Consider the following 23,664-nt stretch of genomic DNA (forward strand, 5'->3'; position numbering starts at 1 on the left):
GCTCATGCCTGTAGGTGTGGCCACCTGACGCGAGAATCGTTTCGCAGTCGTCGGGTGGGTGGGGGGAGAGAAAGCGATGAAGGGGGAATTCTTCCGGGGTGTGGCTCGTTCAGGGGGGTTTTGCTTCCGGAAGGGTGTTCGGGCTCGTCCCACCCCCCCCTGGAGGTATGTAGACGGTGTGTTTCGGTCCCCTCGGGAAAGGGAAGGCGGTGTAGGGAGCCGCCAGCGCTCGGGGCTTCCCCCGTCCTTCTCGCAGGCGAGCCCGAGGAAAGCTGCTCTGTGGGGGCCCAGAGTGCCCCTGAGGGGGGGAGTCAGTTGGCCCCCCAGTTTCTAGCCTCGTTTCCCTCCCTCCGCCCTGTCTCTTAGCAACTGAGAGCCCCTCCCCTGCCTGTCTACTCAGAAGTCAGTCCCATTGGAGTCAGTGGGGCTTACTCCCAGGAAAGTGTGGAGAGGGCTGCAGCCTCAGAGCCCCTCCTCTGCCTGTCTACTCAGAAGTAAGTCCCATTGGAGGCAATGGGGCTTACTCCCGGGAAAGTATGGAGAGGACTGCATTCTCTGAGCCACTCCTCTGCCTGTCTGCTCAGAAGTCAGTCCCAGTAGAGGCAGTGGGGCTCACTCCCAGGAAAGTGTGGATAGGATTGTTGCCTCAGAGCCCCATCCTATGCCTGTCTACTCAGAAGTAAGTCCCATTAGAGTCAATAGAGCTTACTCTTAGGAAGGTGTGCATAGGATTGCAGCCTCAGACCCCCAGGATATGTCAGTGTGAGAGGTTGTCTTTCCCTTCTCCAAGGATGCCTTCCCCAACTAACTGAAGGTTGTTCATTTTCCTTTATTCCTTCAGGAATAGTCCCCTTGTAAACAACATGTTTGCTTTCCCTGAGCCTCTCAGTAATTTTGCTTCAATTCACAATTGTCTTTGTATCATGCTTTTTAAAGTACAAAGTGATCATACTCTTGGGGGTGGGAGCATGAGATATTTGAGACATTCAGGTGAAATGAAAAGGGTTAGATGAGGGTAGTCTTCTTTTTACTTAGAAGCCCAGTGGCACTTGCTGCCCAAGTTCACATGGGATTACAGTCTTCTTTGTGTTGGGGCTGTAATGATCTTGACTGTCAGTGGAGGTTTATAAAATAGTGGAGGTTTATAAAATGATGCATGGTGTGGAGAAAATGGGCAGAGAGAGCTCTTGTTCAGTTACACTACCAGAAACTGGAGGTCCAGATTAATTGATTAGTGTAGGTTCAAAGAAGAGCAAATAAAATACTTTGTTATGCAATGCATAATTTATTTATGGAATTCACTGTCACAGAATGTGGTGGTGTGTGTGGCTGGTTTAGGTGGCTTTAAGTTAGTGATTCCCGGCCTGTGGTCCAAGGACCACAGCTGGTCCGTGAGACCCTGAGAAGTGGTCCCCAAGGTCTCAGGGAAACAAGATGATCACTTTTAATCACTTCCAGTGTCTCACCATGTGATCACTCCTTCAGAGACCACTGAAGTGTCGGCTGTGGCTGTAGTTTGTTCTTTGCCCTCTCTGGTGGTCCAGTGCTTGCTGAAGTGCCAGCTGTGAGAGGGTCCATTCTCTGCCCTTTCTGGCAGTCTGCGGAGGGGCAGTCACTCAGCGAGATGCTTCCCCATGGACCATTGGAGAGAGTGGAGAATGGACCCCCACCCCACAGCTGGCATCTCCAGTACCTTGCTGAACACTCTCCCATGAGCTACCAAATTGAATTGTATTTTTTTGTGTGGTTGGGATGGAGGGGGTTTCATGTGGTCTACAACAATTCTGATGTTTGCCTCAGTGGTCTGTAGGCTCCTAAAGGTTGAGAACCACTGCTTTAAATTATTAGACACATTCATGGAAAATAGAGCTATTAGCTAGCAAAAGAGAAGCATTATGCCACTGAACACCACTTACTGGGGGAAAACAGTGAGGAAAGGCTGTTGCAGTCATGCCTGCTGCTATAGTTGGAAACAGAATGCTCAGGATCCAGTAGGGCTCTTGTTATGGGGTCTGATAATGTTCTATTTAGGTTAGAACTGGGGAGGGGGGAGCCTGAATGGGTGAGAAAAGAAGTTGAAATGAGGAGGGTTGTATTTTTCTGTTCATTTTTTTTTAATGTTGGATTCTGTTGTATAAACATAAAACTTATTGTAACCAGCTCAGGTCTTCTGCAATTGGATGCGATTGAAAATTCAAATAAATAAAGTGCTTTATATCTTCTATTTTCTCAGTTGTTATAACAATCACATGAGATGGATCACCATGCGTTCCTTAAAAGTTTCTGTGACAAAGATTATGCCTAGCCTTTATAGGTAGTTTAAAAATTCCTGGGTTGGTGGTAGAAGCAAAGCAGTAAGGAAAGATGCTTTTCTCTGCAGTTCCCAGGTGCATGTGCTTAACATTACTCACTGTGAATTTTCTTTCCTGCTTGTAGAGTCTGGGTGGTTGGAGAAAATTATTTTTTCCCCATCTTTCAGTGCATATTTCTGTGGATTGCTCATTTCAGCCTACATTAAGAATTATGGATGTAAAAGATGTCGGTAGTAACCCCTGAGCTTGCAAATTTGTTCCCACATTTCTGTTCTGAGCTTCATACTGTTAATAAAAATTTCTGCCTATGTTGCCACTGTATCCACCAGCTCCTGAATACAATTAAAAGATGTATTTTGCCTTGATGCAACTATATTTTTTTCCAATCCACTGATGATGTTAGATATCTTGTTCCTGTTTCCATTACATCCCTTGTCCCCTCTGTTTCTCTTTCTTTAAAGCTACACTGCAGATAGCTACATCTACTATATGCCCCCTTGCAAGGAGCATGGAGGATAATGTTGCCCAGCAAATAACTGTTCCAATTTGGAATACAGTAGTCCCTTGGTATCCTCATGGGGTCTATTCCTGGACCTGCTGCAGATACTAAAATCTGCAGCCTAGGATCCATGTTAAAAATGTTTTTAAAAGCTTTTAAAATGTTTCTTTTTTTTATTATTTGCCTTAATGCTGCAAACCATGCCTGCTGCAGGGCAGCCTCTGGCGTTTCCAGAAGCCAAATCTGGATCACACAGAGACCTGTGACCCCTTCCTTGGCGCTACTGCACCTCAGAATGAATAATGGAAGTGTTTGAAAAATGCTTCTGCAAAGCATTCTGGGGTGAGCTATGACCAAGGAAGAGAGTCATGGGCCTTGGCATGACCCAGAAGTGGCTTCCAGGAGTGCCAGAGATGACCCTGCAGCCAGCATGGTTTGTGATGCTAAGGAATATTTTTAAACTTTTTTATTTTTATAAATGTTTTTAAAGGGAACGCTTTTTTAAAAGGGTCTGATGTGACCTGGAAGTGGCTTCTGGGAGTGCTAGTGACTGTCCCTTGCCATCCATGGATGGTGTGGGACCACTTTAACGTTATCCAATAAGGGATCCTCTAGAAAAATTTGTCTTTGTCATACAAGGTGTGTCCAATGACCCTGAAAATACTTTCCATCTATAGGTAGGAGTACTGAATTAAAGAAAAATACAGCAAAAGGGTGCTGCTTTTGTTATAAAAATGCAGCATTGAAGTATTTGCAAGCACTTTAATTTCTGAATGTGTATAAAATCTCATACTCAAATATCACAAAAGTGACTGTGAAAATACAGAACCTGAACCATCATAACCACTGCCTGTTGCTGTAAGGCCACCTGTGGGCTGCCACCCACTCAAAATAATCTGACCCATAAAGATAAAGACCCATACAGACCCAGAAAGACTCAGTCCACTATGGTCCTTAAAAAGAATTCAGTTTTGTAATTTTATTTTGGTAAGGCTTACAGTGTAAGCAGATCAAGATCGGAAGCTTACTTTGTGTGACATTCTCTGTCTGGGTGTGCATCTCTCTGAACCATGTCCATCTCTTTTTTTTCTTAGCTCTTTGGCTGAATCAGGATGTCTGAGCATGTGTACCATGTGTTCTTACAGTTGATGAACCCTATATCTGGCCCCAATGGGGAAGACGTTTTCTGACCCCTGCTGTAAGGCAACTTCGTCTGTGGGATAATCATTTATTGTGTATCCTGCATCATCCAGATAAGTGATCTTCAGCTAGGACAATCTGAGGTGGGTGGTAGTACCACCTTAAAAAAAAAATTTCCCCAGAAGGAGGAGAATGACAGATAATGGAAAAGGGAAAATATGAAGAAGGACAGGGCTTTCTTGCCTTCAGTAGTTGAGTAGAAGAAGGAATTTTAGCAAACTGCTTTTCTTGCCCTTTTATGACAAGTTGGACCTGTCAGATTCCCTCTTTTATCCAATGACTGAAGGTACCAGAACCCCAACTGCCTTTGCCTATGCTTGCTGTAGAGAAGAAGGAAAAACAACGATGAATACAATTAAGAAACAAAAAGCTTGGGAATTAAAGGTGGGACCTTCTCTTCAATGTTTTCAAACCTACTGACTGTACTGTTGGTGTGTTGCTAACAGAAAGCAGGAACAAACACTGCACCAAGTTGAAGTGGCAGATGAGTAATGGGGTTCTTACCTGAGACCCTGGTGTTTGCTGCCTATTCGCCTCTAGTGCTTATTCTACCCACAGTGCTTTGTCAGCCCAAGCCACTGCCAAATCCATAAATCATTGCAGCACTCTAAAATGGGCCCTAAATCTACTCCTGCTACCTTCTGGAGTATTATTGCAGAAAGAATCTATTTTCAAAATTAGCATTGCTGGCAGTAGATCCATTCAGTCAGGCAATGATAGAAGAACCCAGTTGTTTCAAGGGGTATGATTTCAGATCAGTAACATCAGAAAGCACTCACAATCCTATACTGGTTTACCCACTGTGTTAAATGGGGTGTACTCCTAGGTAAATGCATAGGATTGCAGCCTAAACCAATGTGGTTTTTCAAGAAGTGTAGTCGTAATCATACTTTCATAATGGCTTTCTTATGCTACCTGTGACCATGATAAAGTTGACAAAACAGATACATGCATTCAGCGTCAGACTAATTTGGGAGCTCTCTTTCAGAGAAGGGGACTTTTGTCCCCTTCTCCGAGGTAAGGCAAGTAGCCCTGCAATAGGGCTACTCAATGAGGTGAGGTAAAGGCATTCGTGTAGGGTGTCGAGCCCCACACAAACAGACAGGATCTGGTGGAGCAGAGCTCCACCAGACCCGCTTCCCTCTCTTCCCGTCACACCTCCTGCCTGCCCTTTCCCCACCTCCAGCCTCCCCCTCACACCGCCTCCGCCTCCTCCCCCTCCCCCTCCCTGGAATGCCTCCACCTCCCCCCACAACCCCACTTTCCTTACCGTGGCTCAGTGGTCCATGTGACTGCCAATTGGTGGAGGCCGGGTACTAGCCCGGCGTTAGGCCTCACAAACATACCTTACGGCTCGTTTGTAACAATGTGTGCCAGCTGTAAGCCGATGCATCTAGCTCAGGACTGGGCTCTAAGTTTCTTCTGGTGCCTGGCCACTGATGTAAAGCGGCCTCTCCTCCTCACCAGAGCCATACATGACTGACTCTGAAAGTAGGGAGGCGGAACCTGAAGCCTGGTCAGAAAGTGGTCAGAAGCCTGAAGAAACTTAGTGTTTTGCAGTCCTCCAGGAACACCAGCATTGAGCAGCATACCCTGCTGTCATGTCTCATCTCAAGTATCTTGAGTTCCTGGTCAGGTATCCAGTGGCACTTCATAGGTTGGACCTGAGGAACTAGCTTTATCAACAGCGCTTTATCCACTGCAGCACCAAAACTTATCTAGTTCTCCCAGCTTCTTCAGAGTTCTGCTTGTCAGCTGAAAGAATGGCAGAAGTCAAATACAATATCTAGCATACTTAAATTTATGTTCTCCTCAATGAACCCTTATGTAAATTGTTCTAAAACAGAGGTGTCCAAACTTATTGGCAGGAGGGCCACATCATCTCTCTGACACTGTGTTGGGGGCTGAGAAAAAAAAATCAATTTAAATTTTTAATTTGAATAAATTTCCATAAATTAACATAAATGAATATATTAGAGATGAAACTTGAATGAATGAATGAAGGTCTTTCGATAGCTCAAGGGTTATATAGGCCTTGCACAAAGCAGGGCCAGCCTTTCCTTTGCTGCCGTTGCTGCATTACAGACATGAAACAGCAAGCAGTGGAAGGAGCCCTTGGCCCGCAGCTCATGTGAGAGGTCGAACAGTTGCCCTCACATAAGAACAGTTGCATCGAGCCAGCATGGGCTCCAGGTAATCTCCGGAGGGCCAGAGGCTCATTGGAGAATGGGGGCTCCCTGTGGATCGGATTGGGGGTCCCCAAGGGCCGCAAATGGCCCCCGGGCCGGGGTTTGGGCATCCCTGGTCTAAAAAGTTACAAAGCTTTTGGAGCTGACTGAAATCTGCAGGAATAAATACGTGTCTCCTTGCTCACTAACTACTGGAGAATTAGGCTGAAAATCTTTCTTAGCTTGTTTTATCCTTTTAATTGCCTACTGTGTGATTAGTACAGTGGTTCCCAAGCTCCTCCAAAGGAATTGAGGCTGTTGTGAGTTGTTGCAGAAGCAGGGTGGGAGCGGAGGGGGGGGGTTTGTGGCCCAGACAGCACTACAGCACTTGCGGCACCGCAGGGCACAGGGACATCCCCATGTACCTGGGGGCATCCTGCAGTCTCCTGGAGGGTCCTGGAGGCTTGCAGCTGCCTCTGAGACCCTCCATCGGGGAGGGAACCCATTCCTTATGGGGGAATGGCCCATTTCCAGTTCCCCTGGTGGGTCGCAGCTTACCAGTCTGGGAACCACTGGACTAGTATACTGTGGTTGACATTTTTTCAACAGCTCCTGTTTTGTTAGACTGTTTCATACAATAGTCAGAGATTGCAAGCCACATACTGCAACCTTAACATCTCACTTTTTAGAGCCCTTTTTCTCACCAATTCTAATGTTTTGGTGCATGTAATCTACTAGAAATGAGTTCTGAGCATGCCTCATTGTGTCAGTTTTGCAAGATGTTGGGCAACTACCATTTTCTCAACAAGTCATTGGTGGGAGGTGGTTCCGGTAGACCAGACCAGAATGCCTGCAATATTTGTACTTGATGGTGATTTTTTTTAGTAAACAGATGCAAGGGAAGGAGAACAGAGGATCAGAGTTAAAGTTATATCCTGTTTGATAGCGATGTTGTTCTTATCAAGAATTCTCAAAAATGGAAATAATAATAATAAACCATTTCAGCCCTACCTCTCTCCTTTCGTGGAACTTGGGGAGTCTCAAAGAATTTAGATAAAAACATTATCAGTACAAAAATGAAATAAAATTGCAGCAGTCATTACAACAGAATAAGGAATAAACTTATCAAGTGAACTTGAAAATACCTGTGTAAAGGGCCAGAATAAAATATGGGAGTGGTCAAAATTCTAGTTTACTGACTTTTTTGGGTTTTAGTTAGGTATGATAGAGATATCCTTCTTTAAGTGCTTTACAACTGGATTTTTGCTATATATCTGTAGTTGTATTGTGCAACTTATTTTGAGCACCAAATTCTACAAAGGTCACTTCTCATGTGTATTAAGGTACCATCTTCTAGTCATCATCATATCTGAAAATGTGTACACATTTGTCATGAGAACTGACAGACCCCACTGTTTTTCTCATGTAGTGTGAGAAGCAAGCATAAAAAAAATTATTTTTAATGCTACCTGCGGTGCATTTTTCTCTGTTAGGGTTTCTCAGCCTGCAACTGGGGTCGTCATGGAGAAAAGTGGGAACATTCAGTTAGAGATTCCAGACTTCAGCAATTCTGTCCTGAGCCACCTCAACCAGCTGCGTATGCAGGGCCGGCTATGTGACATTGTGGTCAACGTGCAGGGCCAGGCCTTCAGGGCGCACAAGGTGGTGCTGGCCGCTAGCTCGCCTTACTTCCGGGACCACATGTCTCTCAACGAGATGAGCACAGTATCCATTTCTGTCATCAAGAACCCTACTGTGTTTGAACAGCTCCTCTCTTTTTGCTACACTGGGCGAATATGCCTCCAGCTGGCTGATATCATAAGCTACCTGACTGCAGCCAGTTTCCTGCAGATGCAGCACATTATAGACAAGTGTACACAGATCTTAGAGGGCATTCATTTTAAAATTAATGTGGCTGAGGTTGAAGCAGAACTGAGCCAAACAAGAGCAAAACATCAAGAAAGGCCTCCAGAATCCCACCGAGCTTCCCCATCTCTGAATCACTCTCTGAGTCCACACCACAGTACTCCAAAAGGAAGTCGCATGGGCCAGGTCAGCACAGTGCTGGACATTCGGGAACTTAGTCCACCTGAGGAGTCTACGAGCCCTCAGATAATTGAACAGAGCTCAGATGTGGAGAGCAGAGAGCCCATTCTAAGAATCAATAGGGCAGGTCAGTGGTACGTGGAGACAGGAGTGGCAGACCATGGTGGGCAGGGTGATGATGACGTCAAAGTCCTTGGAGCAGTCCGAATCAAAACCGAGAACCTGGAGGAGTGGCTGGGAACGGAAAATCAGCCATCTGGAGAAGATGGGAGCAGTGCTGAGGAGGTCACTGCCATGGTAATCGATACCACAGGCCATGGATCAATGGGACAGGAAGGTTACACCCTAGGTTCATCAGGAGCAAAAGTGGCCAGACCAACCAGCACTGAGATTGACAGGTGAGACCACTATTATTGCTGTTTTCTGCTTATTTGCTTTCAGTTGTGTGGTGGGCACTATACAGAATTTGTTACATGGCTCTTCCCAAAAACCTACAGTCTTCAGGAGGTCAGAAAAGAGAAAGGTGAAGGGAGAAGATGGTTTCAATAAAACAACTGATAGTTGGGGACTGGAAAGAATTAATTATAGTGAAGGTGCAAGTAAGGTGAGCTGGGCAGATTGTGGTGATAAGATTTTGTACCCCAAATAGAACCAAGTTCACAGAACTTTATTGGGACTTTATTACTGGCAGGCATCTGTCCAGTTCCTTCTTGAAGTGTAGTATTGTTTCTGAAAAAATTAAATGCTGTGAAAAGCTTGTCTTCTTCTGGAACAGTGAACATGAGCAATTCATGGAAGCGGAAGTTCCTAACATTTCTGGGATAGAGCACAAATTTTTTTCTCAGAAAGTTTGTATGGTGATAATTCTTAAACATTATATATATGAAATAAATTTGAACAGGTTAAAAACATAGCACATGCTTGAAAGCTCAGGAAACATCATCCTGATTTTTTAAGTTGCACAGTGTCTGAAAGATGTGCAAGGTGAGGCTAGAAGCATTTCTCAGGAAAGCGGATTCTGTCAGAGCATGACCTTAGTGCCTGACTGCCTTAGTGCCACTCCAAGTGTCACCACTGCACATAAGCTCATGTGCCCGTCCCGCAGAGATGAGGCTGAGCGTGGGAGGATGGAGGCCAGAATGTGCGACCAGATCAAGAAAGAAACATCTGAATGTTGTGGTTTCTTGAAAGATAGAAACCTTCTTTCAAATTGTAAAAAATCCCTACGGGGATTTAAATTGCCTGCCTATGTAAACCGCCTTGAATAAAGTCTAAGGAGAAATCTGAGGACCAAGAAAGGCGGTATAGAAATACCTGTAGTAGTATTATTATTATTTATTATTATAAATGAGTAGGCGCGCCTCACCCACCTTCCCTTATGAAGAATGCAGCATGTGGACTCCCTGCTCTGTGTCACTTCTCTTTGAAAGGAACAGGTTACTAGGGATGTTAGAAAGAGAAGAAAGAAAGAGGATGGGCTCCAAGTTGCCTGTCCCTGTCTACTTGGTGGTTTGTAAGCATCAAGTAAGTGGGGGGAGGCAATTGGGAGCCATTACAGCACTTTTTTTCCTTCCTCCAACAGCACTGGGGGGAGAAAAGGACTGCCACTGCTTTGATCCTATTCCAGCATGTTCCCAGAAAGAAAAATGCATCCAACTGAACTGCAGGCTTAAGAGGGTGGCAGACAGGTGGACTGGGGAACCACCCCTAAACACAACCACTTCAGATTACTTATTTGCAAGGCTAACCCTAAATCCTATACTACGACACAGTCATTGAAAGCATTTGTTTGGTTCAGTTCATGAATAACACCTAATGACAGTTTAGACAGTCAAACCATGGTCTGACCTTCCAGACAATCAGATAATCATGGTTTGGAACGGCTTTTCTGTTTTCAGTTTTCATATGCTTGGTGTCACCATCTCTGTCAAGTGGCCTCTGGAGGCAGAGCAATGGCCATAATTAGCACAACCCATTTCAAGGCATGGTTTTTCTGTTCAGACATTACAGTACTGTAGCTTCTTTAATCGTGGGAAGCTTGATGACTGAATTGAGCTTTCTTGTGTGCATAATGTTCTCACTTAGAGCTTAGACAGTGATACTAAGAGGGTGCTCTTGACTGCCCTTGTGGAAGAGGTGGTCTCTAAGGCTAATATGTCACATGTAACATTTTTGTTATGCTGACTTCTCTGTTCCAATCTTCTTTAGAAGATGGAAGTGTTGTTGTTTATAATGGAGGAATGTGCATCAATATGACATACAGTATAAAGCTCTGTATTAGCTCCATAAGCTAGAAGTAGTGGTTCCCAAACTGTGGGTTGGGACCCACCAGCGCATCGCGACCTGATTGTTGGTGGGTTGCGAAACTGATAACTGTAAAAGAAAATGTACTGAGCCCTATGGAAACCAAAACGAAGCAGCAAGTGTGCATTTACTCATGACTAGGCAAACATGCTTCAGTCCACTTTGAAGGGCAGACTGAGAGGAACACAATGCCACCAGAATGATCCCAATCTGATGAATGCAGGCCACAAGAAACAAACACTTGAGAAGGAAGTCCTTGTCCTGCAAGCAGACAATGAAAATGGAAAGTGAACCTGAGCCACACCTGCATTTACTCAAGGTTAGGCAAATGTGCCTCTCAAGGCCAGGTGAATGGGAACTCCACCAGATACCCCCTCCATCATAGTATAAAGCAGGGGTGCTCAAACTTTCAACTTTAGGGATGCTGGACCTTTAACAAGTGTATAGAAGAGAGAATTGCAGCAGGTGCAACTTGTCATCCCACAGATGACAAGCTGCACCTGCTGAAATTCTCTCTTCTATACACTTGTTAAAGGTCCAGCATCCCTAAAGTTAAAAGTTTGAGCACCCCTGGTATAAAGGCAAAAAACAGGCTTGAGTGGCTGGTGAAGTGAAACTTTTTTTAAGTGCTCAAAAGATAGGTGGGTCTGGATAGAGCAGCCATTTTCAACCTTTTTCAGCTCACAGCACACTGTCAAGGCACTAAAATTGTCAAGGCACACTCCCAGTTTTTTACTTAATATAATTAATACAATTAAATCATTACATGACAAAGGGCACAATCCTAACCAGGTCTACTCAGAAATAAGTCCTATTTTGTTCAATGGGGCTTACTCTCAGGAAAGTATGGTTAGGATTGCAGCCAAAGACTGGGGGAGAATGTGCCTGTGGGACTTACTTCTGAGTAGACATGCCTAGGATTAGGCTTTTGGCTGCACTCTTTTTTCTCAAATACACCAGCAGGCAATTGGCACTTCTCTCTCCTCCTCTCCCCCACCCCACCCCCTCCCACAGGCACATTCCCCCCTCATCTCATAATGGCGGTTAGCACCTCTCCTACTGTCCCTCCCCTCACTTGTCTGCACCTTCCAAAGGTCCAGAATCACTTGCCTCACATTCTTCCCCATTGCCTGCTCCTGTATTTTAGAAAAAAAGTGTGACCAAAAGCCCAATCCTGTGCTTGTCTACTAAGAAGTAAGTCCCATTATAGTCAATGGGGCTTACTCCCAGGAAAGTGGGGCTTGGAGAGGATCCTGAGAGCCCAGCCCAGGCATGTCTACTCAGAAGTAAGTCACATTATAGTCAATGGGGTTTACTCCCAGGAAAGTGTGGATAGGATTGTGGCCCAGCGCCCTTCCTCTGAAAGGCAAGGCAGGGAGGGTTGCCTTGGGGAGCTGTAGTCAACTGTGGCAAGGAGAAGGTATTATTATTATTATTATTATTAACAGTATTTATATATCGCTTTTCAACTAAAAGTTCACAAAGCAGTTTGCAGAGAAAAATCAAATAACTAAATGGCTCCCTGTCCCAAAAGGGCTCACAATCTAAAAAGATGCAAATGAATACCAGCAGGCAGCTACTAGAACAGACACTGCTGGGGGGAGGTGGGCCAGTTACTCTCCCCCTGCTAAAAAAAGGAGCAGCCACTTGAAAAAGTGCCTCTTACCCATAAATATTCAGTGTCTGTAAACTTTCTGCTTGTGTAAGCTGGCCTGAGGCAGTTCTCATTCTCGTATCCTATCCAATTCCCTTGTCCCAGGAAGCTGTGTTTCTTCACATACTTTCTAGAAACATTTCTGAGTTGCAAGACATTCTTAACTTACATTCAGGGGCAACCCAGAACTAACTTATCCTAAAAATATTACTTACTCAATTTTTTGTCCTGCTGTTTTCAATGCTGTTGACTACTGATGGAATGGAATTTCAGTTTTTCATTTGCTTTTTCTAATTATTATTGTATTGCACAACTACCCTTTAATTTCTATTTCAATTTACAGGTTTAGTCCTTCTGGCAGTGTACTTGCTGTAAATGAGCGGTACAGGTCAAAAAGTGAGTCACCATGGCGGATGGATGAACCTAAGCAACCCAGTTCTCAGGTGGGCTTTACTATTGTTATTCATATGGTTATCTATAACTGGCTGCCTAGGGGGAAAAACACCAAGGGTCCTGTCTGAAGGCTTGCAGGCATAATATTGGTAGAGAGAGAAATAAGAAAAGTTGAGTGCTTAAAAGCTCAGCAGATCAGCAATGAAGGGAAAAAATCAGAGTGTTAGGAAAAAAAATTAACCTTAAGAAGTTATTTGAATATGGACAAAGAAATTACAGAAAGAAAAGAGAATCAGAGAAGATTCCAGAGAAGATCAGAGAAGATTCAAGGAAAAGAGAATCGGAAAGAAAAGAGAATTACAGAAATGAGAATCAGTAAGAAAAGAATTTCAAAAATATTGATTAGCAGTATCAGTTCAGATTTCGCATGGAACCATGATTTTTTTAAATATACAGGTCCAACCTTATTATACATGGATTTTTTATATGCAGATTTGACTCAACAGGAATGGCCACTGCAAATGAGAAGGAATGTTCTGATCCCTGGAGAAGGGGAAAAATGCACCCTTTTAAAATGCTTTTCTTACTGTTGTAGAGATTTTTATCTCAACCTGATGAGAAGGGCCCTTTAAATTAAAGGAAAATAGTTCTTTACAATAGTTAGAGAGAGAGCAGCCAGCTGACAATCCATCAGTCAAGTGAAAGAAAGATAATCCCTTCTAAGGGTCTGGAGAGAGACTGATTGTTGGATTGTCATCTTAATGAATCTATCTTAACATCACAAAGGTCAGCAGGGCTGATTTTAAATCACCTGAGCAAAGGGACTGTGTTTTTTTTAATGGATTTGCTATAGTGCAATTTTTGCCATTCAATTGAGTTCTGGGAACCTTCCCAAATAATGAGACTCAGGCTGTAATTATGATTTACTTGATCATTGAGATTTTGACCTTTGACTAACAGTTGTTTGTTTTAGGCAAACAAACCAGGATTCAACCACCATCAGAGACACTCTAGGCCAGGGGTCTCCAAACTTTTTGGCCAGAGGGCCGCATGAAATATCTGGCGCAGTGCTGAGCGGAAGCGGAACGCGATCGCCCCACTCTCCCTTTCCCTGACCTGGGGAGCCCTGCAGGCACTCGCGCAGGGCTCCCCACACACAGGGACGTCTGCTGCAGGGACTGGAGGGTGCACCCCAGTCCCTGCAGTCCCATCAGAAGGGAAAGTGGAGCGGTCGTGCTCCGCTTCCAGTTTTGCGGAGAGGGGCACAATTTCTCTGCTTTCACTTTTCATGACCTGGGGAGCCCTGCTGAAGGTTGCCGAAGGTTGCACAGGGCTCCCTGCAAGTGCACTCAAGCCCCTGCAGCCCCCCTGAGTGGCAGATCCTGCAGATCGTGCCACTGCCTTCTCCCCATCTCCCGGCTGCCCCCACCCCTTAAGGGGGCAGAGGCCAGGACCCACAGTTTGAATGCCACTACCTTAAGGGCTTCTACACTCTTGTGAGACAGGCTGCCCACACTCAGCCTCAATAACCCACCGCCAGTGCTTGCACTTCAGTAGATCAGAGTTCCCTCTTGAGCAGCCTATTGTCAGAGTGAGGACACACATACACATTCAAAGCAGAGAAGTTTATTAAAGTTGAATTACATTTTACTCAGGTAACCAATACTCATCCTGCCTAGGGCAAGAGAGAGATGGAAAATGGTTTCAGGGATCAGTACACATTCAGAAAAAGAAACCAGCAAAGCTAATTTAATCTATACTGCCTTTGAATGCTTAAAACTAACTACCAATATTTTACCTTGGCAGATGGACACTCATTCCAGCAGCACTTTGTGTGGCAAATACCAGGCTCAGTAGCAAAGAATAGACTTCTTAGCTTACAGTTATAGGAAATCTTCATGGGTGTCAAGGGCCAATCACTAAATCAGAAATTTGCTGATGGAGTGATTCATGATTGAGTCATGTCACCCCAAATTGTTATCCTATCAGAACTTATGTCACGTCACCTCATCTCCTTCTCTCCTAGCGGATTTCTCACACCTGTGCTACATTCCTTCTTTTCCATTATCTAGCTTTCAAGGTCCCTGCTGGCCTTCTGCCTGCCAGGTCGCTCAGCATTTCAAAAGCAAGTTAACTCTTCTGTTTATTATTCCGCCCGCTCTGCATATGAGTTCTAAAATTTGTTCTCAGTATTCCTCTGTTCTTAAATGACCCATACTTATGAGAATATTGTCCATTACCAGTTCTCCAGATGTCCTTGGTGTTTCTCAGATCCAGTTTCATCTTCCCTTGTTGTAGGGTCAAATCACTGTTACTCCCCAACATTCCTGATGTAGCATGCCACTGTGCAATCTTACTGCCAAACAGTGTGTAATAATATGAAATATTCCCAAAATATTCCTAGTGACATCCAGATTAGATTACTGCAGTGCACTCTACATGGGGCTATCTCTGAAGACCGGTCCGGAAACTGCAGTTAGTGCAGAACATGGCTGCCCGTGTTGTTGCTGGGGCTCGTTGGTTCAACTCAGTGTAGCTTCAGTGGCTATGCCGACTGCCAGTTTGTTTCCGGGCTGAATTCAAAGTGCTAGTTTTAAAGCCCTAAACAGCTCAGGTCCAGGGTATTTGAGGGACCACTTCCTTCCATACAATTCAAGTCATCCTCTCAGGTTATTGGGGGGGGGGGGGGCTTCTAACTGTGCCACCACCAGCAGAGGTGAGGGGGATGGCAGCAAGAAAGAGGGCCTTCTCGGTGGTGGCTCCCTGTCTGTGGAATTCCCTCTCCCTGCAATTGAGAACAGCTCCCTCTTTAGAGTCCGTTTAGTGGGGTCTCAAGACCTTTTTATTCAGGGAGGCCTTTTCATGCTGACCCCGGGGGGGTGGGCATGACTTTTTTTATGAACTTATTTTAATCGGGATCCTAGTTTTATGGTTTTTAAATATCTTATTATATATCAATGTTTTTAGTATGGTTTTATTTGTGAGCCGCCTTGAGTGCCCTTTGTGGGACAGAAAGGCGGGATAAAAATTCTATAAATAAATAAATAAAATATACCACAAACACCCTGACAACTTTTCTTGAAAATAAGCAAGTAGAATTCTTTATACAGCCATCATTGGCAGAATGTCTGAAGAATCTAGCGATGTGTTTACAATGCCCCCTTTCTTCTCCTGATCTATGACATGTTCGTAACTGATGAGGCAACACTTTGCTACCAACCAGGAAGAAACAAGGAGTTAGGGATTTCATCTGAGTAATCAACTGCAGCCAGCACCAGACTCCTGTGGGGTTTGGGGAGCCTGACACAGGCTTCCCATGCCTCCAAACATCTCAAAATAACAAAAAATGGGATTTTTAGCTGTCTGGAGGCATGGGGTGCCATGCAGAGAGTCCTCAGAACCCCTAGGAGTCTGATGCTGGCTGCAGGTAAGTTTAAAAAAACACCCCTCCTGTCACCGGCAGCTGGGCAATCCTGGGGGTCAGGTAGCTGCCTTCCCTCTCCCCCTGCACCTTAAGGGGTCACAGGCAGGCCTTCTTAGGCTGGAGCATCATGACACCCCAGTTTGAGAACCTCTGGTTTATAGTAATTGATATAGTTTAAAATTTTTAGAAGAATAAATTATACAAAGTAAAGCTAACTTATACAGTTTAATTAACACAGTTTATTCCAATGCCTTCTTTGCTTTGATAATATTGTGGCAGCAATTACCCTGTTGTCTAAAAGGAGTAAGTAGAAGTGAAGGCACCCAGGATGTTTAATGTTTAAACTAATTTCAGCATACTATGACCAGGAAATACAACATTCATGGCCCTCCAGGGCAGCCTCCAAGCTCCCAACCCTTTTGACTACTTCTGTAGCATTTTTTGTAAGAATGTAGGATCAGGCCATGTAAAATTGTGCTGAATCAGGCCAAATGTCCAACCAGATGCTCCTGGTAAGTTCACAAGCAGGGCATGGTGGAACCATTTGCTGTTGTTGCTCCTCAGCATCTGCCAAATGTTTATGGGCATTTTTGGCTGTCACATTGACTAGTAGGTCTACTAACAGCTGTCTTATATGGTATTTTTCTAGTCTTCGAAAAAAGTCATTTGTATCCGTGGGCCACCTCAGTATTCTTTGAAAGTAAACTTAAGGATTCAGTTTCAAAAAAATATTGAGCTGGTAACTGATAAAAATGACCTTTTTAAAGATAAGAAAAAAACCATAGTACGGGGGGAAAAACCATAATACAATATGTATTGTATAAGGCAGTGTTTTTCAAATTGTGGGTTGGGACCCACTAGGTGGCTTGCAAGCCAATTTCAGGTGGGTTCCCATTCATTTCAATATTTTATTTTTAATGTATATTAGACTTGATGCTCCCATGGTATGTGACTGCTTTTGGGGAAGTGTTACACATCTGTACTTTTAACTAGCTACTATGTATATGCTTTTAACAATGATAGTAAATGGGACTTACTCCTGGTTAAGTGTGGGTAGAATTGCAGCCTAGGATTGTTAAAACTTTTCCTGTTTGTTGATGTCACTTCCGATCATGACATTACTTCTGGTGGGTCCTAACAGATTCTCATTCTAAAAAGTGGGTCCCAGTGCGAAAAGTGTGAGAACCACTGGTATAAGGAAATGCTTTCCTCTTTACATTCTGGGCCTACTGCCAATCTGCTTCATTAGGTATTCTCAGTTTAGTGCTTCAAAAAGAGGATAATGTGTCCCTCTTCATTCCCTGCAAAGAATTCTATAATCCTTTATCATATCTCCTCTCAGGACTGGTTCAAATGCCAAGCTCCATCAGACAGCTTTCTTGCTCATAAAGCATTTCTGTGTAGAAGAGGCATGAAGACTATACGTAGATGTTCATGTGTGACAGTCACATATGAGGCTTTTTTTGCAGACTTGTGATCTGGAGGTATAGGGTTGCCAGTTGGTTGTTTGTTTCCTTGCTCATGTTAAACATGTGCATAGAATGGCAAGGTATGTGTGTGGTTGCATTCCTCGTTTCCCTTATCTTGGCAGATGGCTTTTTGGATGATTCCACATTACCAACAGATGCCTATTTAGGGCCATCGCTATAGACCGGTTCTGAAACTGTGGGCTGTGGCTCCCTGGGAGTCACAGAAACCAGACAGGGGAGCTGCAGAATATTCACAAAAAATTTGCTGTCCTATGCAATGTATAGAATTGTACGAAGCTCCCTAATAGGGAGCTGTGGCAGGTGGACCAGTAGGTCAGCTGAAAAAGTTTGGGAACCACCGCTGAGGGCATTTAGAAATCTTAGGTTTATGTCATTGTTTTTTGTTTATATTTATATACCTTTCTCACACAAAGGTTCTCTAAGTGGTTTTAATTGTATTTGATTGTTGTGTGTATACAAATTTGTGTGCACAAGCACATGTGTAACTGAGCAGAGCATGTTGGTACTTTTGTTTTGATGTTGATACTATTTTATATAAAGGTCTCCTTTTATGTAAGTGCACCTGCATAATTAGGCTGGCAAATTGTACGTTTTTAAATAAATATTTGAAATGCCTAATACAGGTGGAATCACATTAGAGATTGGTTGTTACTACAATAGAACCAGTGATAGGAAGATATAATCTATATTCCTGTACATTAGTAACATGAGGCTGTCACTGATATTACCATCTCTGGATCACAGTGTCCCCTTTCCAGAACATGCAATAAAATGTTTAACCAGGCCCTGATGTTGGCAATCTGCACATTTCCCTGCCTAGTTTAGAAAGCTCCAATGCTGTGGTGCAGGGAAGGTTGTAACCTAGTGATAACAGGAATAACAGGGTAACCTAGTGATAACAGGTTTGACAAACCTGCAGAAGGGAAAGAATGAATGCCAGTTTTGATAGTATATTTCTTACAATATTTAGTTGCACCCTTTAACAGCCCATATGGTGTAGTGATTTGGAAGTTGGACTTGGACCTGGACGATCCATGTTCAGATCCCCACTCAGCCATGCCCTGGGTGTCCTTGGGCCAGTCACTATCTCTCAGCCTCGCCTACCTCACAGGGATGTTGAGAGGACAAAAGGAAGGAAGAAACTATGCACACCACCCTGAGCTCCTTGGAGGAAGAACAGTATAAAAATGTGAAAAATAAATAATTCAGATTGTGCCAGAGAATGGTTTCCTGATCTGATTCTATCTGAACCTGGCCATTGCTACCACAGGAGATTAGAATATATAATTTCTAATAGATTAGAATATATAATTATATATTCCATGCTGAGATCTTTAGAAGAGCAATATAAATATTTCAAATAAATAATCTATGTCAAGTCAAGAAGTCTGTCAGCATTAGCTCTGTTTGTTTAACCTTTTAATCCCATCCTTTCAAGGAACTCAAGATGGTTCTCCACCCCACCACAGTTTTATTCTCTCACCTTGTGAAACAGATTACACTTGCCTACAAACCTCTCTGGGTGTTAAAATTTGATTCCCTCCACTTCCTACTTTGTACGTAAATGGAGTAGATGCATGAATACTTAAATGCTTTTCAGTGTGTAGTGATGAGTGTCTTGTATATACAGTATACAAGTATACTGTATACAGTATGCAGTATTCAGTATATGATTCTGATTTCTTCCTTTAATATAGTTTTGTAGGAGAAAAACAAATATTACTGCCTATGTCACAACTTGTTTGGGTCAGAGTGGGATTCCAGTTCTTTTCCCACATTACAGTCTGCATTGTGTAGAAATAACATTCTGGGGGCAGAACAATAGTGCCAACAAACTCAACCTGCACCCTGAAACAAACACTTTCCACAGGGATGAGATTTCAGTAACACATTGGGTAGAGTGCATCAGCATGGGAATAGGGCTTGCTGACATGTTCTTGCTGTGCCCCATGCATGTTCTCTCTATTCTGTACTTCTTCATCATACCTGAAAATGCCTTCTGAATCTGGGTCTTCACAGTCTAGTTCCAGCCTCTGGTCACTCTACCATATTGGCTTTTTTATCTTTAGGACCCAAGAAACTGAGAACTGTCTCTTCAGAAAATTGAAATGACCTTGTTCCCACATGCAGCCTAGCTAATTAACTTTTCTTTTGTGTGTCTTATGTTTCTGCCACAGGTGGAAGAGTCTGCTATAGTTGGAGTGAGTGGCTATGTCGAGTATCTCCGTGAACAGGAAGTATCCGAGCGGTGGTTTCGTTACAACCCTCGTCTCACTTGTATCTACTGTGCCAAATCCTTCAACCAGAAGGGCAGCTTGGACCGGCACATGCGACTCCACATGGGCATCACACCATTTGTTTGCCGTATGTGTGGCAAGAAGTATACCCGCAAGGATCAGCTTGAGTACCACATCCGCAAACACACAGGCAACAAACCCTTTCACTGCCATGTCTGTGGGAAGAGCTTCCCTTTCCAGGCTATCCTCAACCAGCACTTTCGTAAGAATCACCCTGGCTGCATGCCTCTGGAGGGGCCACACAGCATTTCCCCAGAGACCACCGTCACATCAAGAGGGCAAGCCGAGGAGGAATCTCCTCTTCGGGAGGAAGCTGGTGTGGCAGGGGAGACGGCACAGGGATCTGTGTCCACCACTGGGCCAGATTGAGATGAAATACAAGATAAGTGAGGAGGATCCTCTCTAGCTGTAAGCAGATCACACTGACATGGTGGGCTGGTGTTCTCATTTATGCAGTGTCACCGCTGGGCAAAGAAGCTCCTGAGATATTGCCAAAATAGAAAAGGAACAAAGTGCTAAAAGCCTTCCCTCTTTTTCTCATCTCCTTGGAGGGGAAAACATAAACTGGGTCAACCAACCAACCATTCAGGGATTGACAGCTTTTTTATATAAAAAAAAAGTATTTACATTGGGTAGAAATCAAGGAAGAAGAGCTCTTCTTATTTCTTGGCAACAGCTCCTCTGTCCCCCCATAGTTCTGTGGGCTGTAGAGGTCTGGCTGCGGTGAGTGCAAATCTTTAGTGTTTGTACTCAACACAGTTGATATATCAGAGCCATGGGGACAAGAACTGGGGTTATTCTTCTTTTGACTCCCATCTCCCAGGTAATTCTTTTTAAAAGAAGAATGGCTGTCCTGGCAGTACCTACCTTGTCTGAGTGTATTTTATCTCTTTTATTTTGATGTGTCTTTAAAATTAATCCATTACCTAAGGGCTTTCTTTCCTTTTTTTTTTTTTTTTTTGCTTGCCCATTTGAGGTGCTTTCGCCTTGTCTGTTATGAAGCAGACAACCTTCTGAGCAGTATTTTAGAAGTGACACAATATTTAAAGAACTAAGCTACTGAAAATGAGGGTAGCAGCTGTGATGCTCTGCCATGTTTTGGTGGGTGATGTTTTCAGGTGCAAAATGTGGGTTGCATAGAACACTTTTAATTCCTGCTTTGTCTCTGTGCAGTGCAAAGACCAAAAAAGCAGGATGAGATTTCCAGTAAAGATTATTATCCGCTAAATTATTAAGGTAATGGCTTGCCCCAAAGGTCATCTTTTGTCTCCCTTGCACTTGATCAAATCTAACAGCAATATTTGTATACCAATTAATCAAATCCCAGTGGGGGACAAATCATGGTTTCTATGTCAATGTCTCCTTGTTTGGTATTTTTGTATGATAAAATGCAAAAAAAAGTTATCCTCCATTCAGGATGGGTAAATTTCTAATTTCCTATAAGCAATCATAACCTCTGCACCTATTTAGAATTTGACATACAAGGAGATGTGTCTAGCTGCCAAATCCAGTGAGAACTGCATCTGTAATATGCGTCCTAGTAATTTTGCTTAAAGGATACAGGTGCAGAAGAGCAGCTATCTCTAAAATGTGTTTGGGATTTGCAAAAAATGCAGCAGTTTCATATTTATAGATGTACAAGAAAGAAAAGATCCACCAGTTTTGCAACTACTGTCATGCTGGTATTGCAGATGAAGTGAACCAGAAGAAAGTCTCTAATGGATAAAAAAGAAGCCAATGTGGATTACCAAAAGGAGGCAGAATTTTGAGAACTGGAAAAAGTTTTCAGTTTTGAAAACTGAAATAATGGTAAGAAAAAGATGACCTTGTATGAAACAGACTGAATCTTTGTAGTAATATTGGGCCAAGTTTGTGTCCTCTGGCCACCCCTTTTCTTCCTGGTAAAAATGAAGATTTTTTCTTAATGTTTCACTGAAAGAGTGAATGAAAGTAGAAAACTGAATTTTTTCCCCCACTTTCTTTTTTGGTGTTAACTGAGGAATTCATTGCATTCCCCACCTTTCCTTGTGGCAGAGTACAGCAACTGGTGGATTTCTCTTTGTAGTTATAGGAAAGGAACCACCAAAAATGAAAACTCAGAATCTTAAACAGTTGGAAGATTCCTCACCCACCTACCCAAACATTACACACACATGAATTCTCATTTGGATTAATGTGGGGAGGATAATAGATGAATATATATGCTGCTTTAGTCATAGCTTTCAAATTTACCAAAAAGAGAAAAATTACACTAAAGAGCATTGAAAAGTATTTCTAGCTACTTTATAAAAAGATTTTAAGCATTTAAAAATAGAACTTTTAAAATATTACCAAACTGTATGGCATACGTTTATTTATCTACACATATGTTATATATAGTTATAATGGGAAAGTTACTCTGCTGAGCTGGTGATGATGTGGTAATGGCTATACAAAAGAGTTTCCTCCAAAGCAGAATGCAGCAAAATCCATCTAAGTGTAGGTGGCAAAGAGTTGAAGTGAAATATTGAATATGATGTTTTTGGAGCTGTGAGTTCCTTGAACAAACTTCTTGCTGTACTGATACTGTGAACAGAGGAGCAGCCCAGTTATCGTGCCAGAAATTGCTTGGTTGCTGATCAGCTTCTCTTTATTTAACTTTGCCAGAACCATGAAATGCTTCTTATATCTTACCCTGGGCTTAGATAGCACAGAAAAATAAAGCTTGTGAAAGGTGTTTTAAATTGCCACTGTAGAATCATATTTCTCAGTGCATGCGAAGGAGCCAATATTCTTGCCCATATCTCATTTGAATGAGGTTTGCACCTCAAGTTACTGTTAAAGGAATAGGACTGGGAATCATGAATAGTCTCTCTGTACATTGTGGGTTTGTATATGTGCTGACATGGATATGTGTGCTAAAGGACTTGGAGGACTAAATCTTTCTTTGGCTGTCAAACACTGCCTTTTAACAAAAGATAGTAATTGCCATAAAATCCTGAAATGTTGAAAGAACAAGTTTTAGCCTTGACAGTAAGACAGACATTTCAGAAATGTTTTAGTAGTTTCTATCAGTATCTTCAGAGCGAGAGAAGGGTGTGGGACTTCTGGTACAATGCCAGATCTTCTTGCTAAGGCAGGGCTTCTCAAATTGGGGCATTGCAACACCGCAGCCTGTGGGCCCTGGACTCTGCCCCCTTAAGGGGCAGGGGGAAGGCAGCAACATGATCCCCAGGATCGCATCACTAAGCAGGGGTGAAGGGACTGGCATACACTTACCAGTCCCTGCTGCAGCCTTCCAGGGTTACAGGGGTCACCTGTTTCTTCTGGTGAATTAGAACAAAAATGAGAAATTTGGTGAAAAACAATTGCATTCTAATTCCACATTGAAGGCTGCAATCCCATCCACACTTGCCTGGGAGTAAGTCCCCTTAAATATACAGGGACTTATTTCTGAATAAGCTGTCATAGGATTGGACCTCTAAATAAAACATGCCCATTATGAACGTGTGCAAATGGATAAAATTTGTGCAAGTTCAGCAGTACAACCTGAGTTTCCTGAAACATTGATCAACTTTGTAAGTCACTATTCACCTAGTTGTCTGGGTGAATAAGAATTGCTTCTGGGCAGCCAGAGAGAAAGAACTGTGTGAGGTCCCCTCAGGCTCAGACCCTGAGGGGTGGTACCTGGCAGGCCAAGGTGTAAAATCTCATTATGTTGAGAGGCAAAATGGAGGGTGGCACATGTTCATCAGACAGGTAAAGTCTGATGGTGGGATGAAGTGAATTCAAAAGCTCTCAAACCACATAGAAAATAACCTGACCTTTGATTCTGGCCCCTTACCCAAAGATGTTCCTTGTTCTCCTGGCTAAAAGTCTAAACCTCCAAGTCCTGAGA

The 23,664-nt window shown here is 43.3% G+C and overlaps 1 protein-coding gene across 1 annotated transcript; it reads left to right on the forward strand.

Moving 5' to 3' along the window:
• The first annotated feature begins 108 nt into the window (after window positions 1-108).
• Window positions 109-20,349, forward strand: ZBTB37 (zinc finger and BTB domain containing 37). The gene is made up of 4 exons (XM_066625984.1): window positions 109-165; window positions 7,673-8,623; window positions 12,527-12,626; window positions 19,668-20,349. The coding sequence occupies exons 2-4, from the start codon at window positions 7,701-7,703 to the stop codon at window positions 20,154-20,156; spliced, it is 1,512 nt and encodes a 503-aa protein (XP_066482081.1). The 5' UTR covers window positions 109-165; window positions 7,673-7,700; the 3' UTR covers window positions 20,157-20,349.
• The last annotated feature ends 3,315 nt before the right edge of the window (window positions 20,350-23,664 follow it).

The sequence above is a fragment of the Tiliqua scincoides genome, chromosome 4 (genome assembly GCF_035046505.1).
Source record: "Tiliqua scincoides isolate rTilSci1 chromosome 4, rTilSci1.hap2, whole genome shotgun sequence".
Lineage (NCBI taxonomy): Eukaryota > Metazoa > Chordata > Lepidosauria > Squamata > Scincidae > Tiliqua > Tiliqua scincoides.

What these genes read in the sequence shown, in the direction of transcription:
- ZBTB37 (XM_066625984.1), top strand. Translation starts at nt 7,701, where the DNA reads ATGGAGAAAAGTGGGAACATTCAGTTAGAGATTCCAGACTTCAGCAAT. An exon ending in ACCAGCACTGAGATTGACAG is followed by an intron (nt 8,624 to 12,526) that starts GTGAGACCACTA and finishes TTCAATTTACAG; the next exon opens with GTTTAGTCCTTCTGGCAGTG. An exon ending in CTAAGCAACCCAGTTCTCAG is followed by an intron (nt 12,627 to 19,667) that starts GTGGGCTTTACT and finishes TTTCTGCCACAG; the next exon opens with GTGGAAGAGTCTGCTATAGT.